General features: G+C 50.4%; 1 protein-coding gene across 3 annotated transcripts; it reads left to right on the top strand.

Annotated features, from left to right (window-relative positions):
- The first annotated feature begins 565 nt into the window (after nucleotides 1–565).
- LOC123106639 (uncharacterized) lies at nucleotides 566–2,029 on the top strand. Of its 3 annotated transcripts, none has more exons than XM_044528738.1 (3): nucleotides 566–810; nucleotides 976–1,105; nucleotides 1,208–2,029. In XM_044528738.1, the coding sequence occupies exons 2-3, from the start codon at nucleotides 1,025–1,027 to the stop codon at nucleotides 1,745–1,747; spliced, it is 621 nt and encodes a 206-aa protein (XP_044384673.1). In that variant the 5' UTR covers nucleotides 566–810; nucleotides 976–1,024; the 3' UTR covers nucleotides 1,748–2,029. The 3 variants fall into 3 exon arrangements, with proteins under 3 accessions (XP_044384673.1, XP_044384674.1, XP_044384672.1); XM_044528739.1 differs by having other exon boundaries at nucleotides 596–810; nucleotides 996–1,105; XM_044528737.1 differs by having other exon boundaries at nucleotides 597–810; nucleotides 993–1,105.
- Nucleotides 2,030–2,260: the final 231 nt, after the last annotated feature.

The following is a 2,260-nucleotide window of genomic DNA, read 5'->3' as shown; positions in this document are numbered from 1 at the left end:
CTGTGGGGGTCAATAGTTAATAATGCAGGCAGTAGAGCACACATGTACATGCAATGTTCATCATCAGGCCAAGTGGATATTATGAATCATACCATGTACCTTTGCTTGTTTTCAGTGACAATCTGACAGCTCCATCTTACTAGGTTGTTGCTTGTTTGCTTGCTTGTTTGCACATACATACACAAAGTTCCAAAGATATACTAGTACTAAATGGAGCTGGAGGCTGAAGCAATGCATGGTACATGCATATCCATATCCTGCATTTGGGCATGCCAATGATCAGGGCAACACCATGCATGTCACATGGAAACATTGAAGTAGTATAGTTTTGCATCACACACAAAGTGCACACGCACTGTTTGAAATGCACTCCTCCTCCTGAGCTATCAGGATTAATATTAGCAGCAGTTTCTGCAGGTGGGGCCAACCCAGGATTAAACAAGGCTCTTGCAGGGGCTGTCTGCTCTTGGAGGGGCAGTGCCTGGCCGTCCTTCATGCAAGTGCGTGCCACTGGGTCTCTTGTTGCTTGGCATGCCAAAAAGGTGGGCTGCCAAAAGCAAAAATATGTGTCTACCTAGTGTCCAGTGACAGGCATTCGCCATTGGAGGCAGCCAAGCAGCTGTGTTTATAAATGAGCACCTCCCCTGCAACTGCAACTTCCATTCCCAGTTTCAGCATCAACACCTGATCTTTAGTCTTTGCTCCGTTCTATCTTGCTTGTCCCTTGCAAGTTTGAGTGTAGAAGGAGCGAGCTGAAGAGAGCTAGCTAGATAGACAAGGGAGAGGACAGTTCTTGGCTTATATTTACAGGTCAGTTACTTCTCTGTGGTTTGCATGAGCAATACTTGTCAAACATGCTGTTTGCATCTCTGGAAGAGTCAGAGGATGTTCACCATCATGAATCATGCTGTCAAGCATGACCAGAGTTTCTTCCTTTAGATGGATGCTTAGAAGTTTTTGAAATTTTAATTATAGGTTCTTCCACATTTCAGCAGGCTTAGAGCAAGTTTGAGTTTGAGGAGAGATGGGCAAGTTTGTGAGGCAATGTGACATGGAGGTCATGAAGATGGCCATGCTCAAGCATGAGGAGACCTTCAGGCAACAGGTACGTAGCAATTAATCTTCTTCGGTTCTTCTTCACCAGATATAGCAAACTGTTGCGTGCTATGAACTGCTAATCATTTGCGTTGCTAATCACCTTGCGCAGGTTCACGAGCTGCACCGCCTGTACCGCATCCAGACACAGCTCATGGGGGCCGACCTCAGCACCCGCCGGCAGCCGCGGCGGCGCGGCAACAAGCAGCCACGCCGGGCGCTCAACCTGCAGCTCCCCGCCGACGAGTACATCGTTGGCGCCGCCGACGAGGACGACGACGGCTGCGGCACCGGGGCTGAGCTGGAACTGACGCTCGCCGTGGGAGGGAGGAGGACCGGCTCCGGCACCGCCCGCAAGAACAACGTTAGCAAGAGAGGACAGGCCAAACACGACGGCGCCGGCGGCTTCTCCTCCCCCTTCGCTTCCGACTGCTCCGGGGGCACGAGCCTTTCGTCGTCGCCGCCGTCGTCGGCCGAGTACTCGGAGAGCGCCTTCGGGGTTGCGCTCCACGGCGGTTACCCGGGGGTGGCGGCACCGCCGCCGTGCCAGAGAGCCATGACGTTCGACCTCGGCGTGGCGGAGGCGATGAAGCAGCACCAGTCGCCCTGGCAGCTGGTGCAGTGCCAGTACCTCAGCCTCAGGATGACATGAACGAATCAACTCCTTCGAAGCTCGTTGATCATATATATCATCATCACCATCCAAGCCATGGCCATGGCCATGGCATGATCGCGTCGTACTACTTAGTAGCTTGTGTTGCATTGTAGAAGCAAGTAGCCATGAGTATTCCTTATCTTTTCTTTCCCTTTTTGCTGTTGCTTAGATGTGTGCCATTGATGGAGCTCGGGGAGGACCGGGTTCTGAATTCCGATCCTCATCCCAAGCTGCTGCTAATTGGTTAATCATGACAAATGAGTGCATGCTGATTGATTAGTCATCGATGTTCAGAGCCGAGACTGGTGTGAATTGATGAATAATATGCCATGTTCATGATTTGTACTCCATTTTTTGATGCGTGCATGCATGCAAAGGTTCACAGGAAAAAGGTCAATTGCAGTAAAAAAGTGAGGAACAGAAGTGCAGAGAAACTAGTATAGAAAGCATGAAAAGTGAATAGTGGCACATACCACATAGGGAGAAGGAGGCTACGTTTACAGTGCAAAA

This window comes from Triticum aestivum, chromosome 5A (genome assembly GCF_018294505.1).
Source record: "Triticum aestivum cultivar Chinese Spring chromosome 5A, IWGSC CS RefSeq v2.1, whole genome shotgun sequence".
Classification (NCBI taxonomy): domain Eukaryota; kingdom Viridiplantae; phylum Streptophyta; class Magnoliopsida; order Poales; family Poaceae; genus Triticum; species Triticum aestivum.
This window is presented reverse-complemented; position numbering and strand designations above follow the sequence as displayed.

Coding starts and splice junctions, on each gene's coding strand:
- LOC123106639 (XM_044528738.1), top strand. CDS start 1,025: ATGGGCAAGTTTGTGAGGCAATGTGACATGGAGGTCATGAAGATGGCC. Junction 1,106..1,207: donor AGGAGACCTTCAGGCAACAG/GTACGTAGCAAT, acceptor CACCTTGCGCAG/GTTCACGAGCTGCACCGCCT.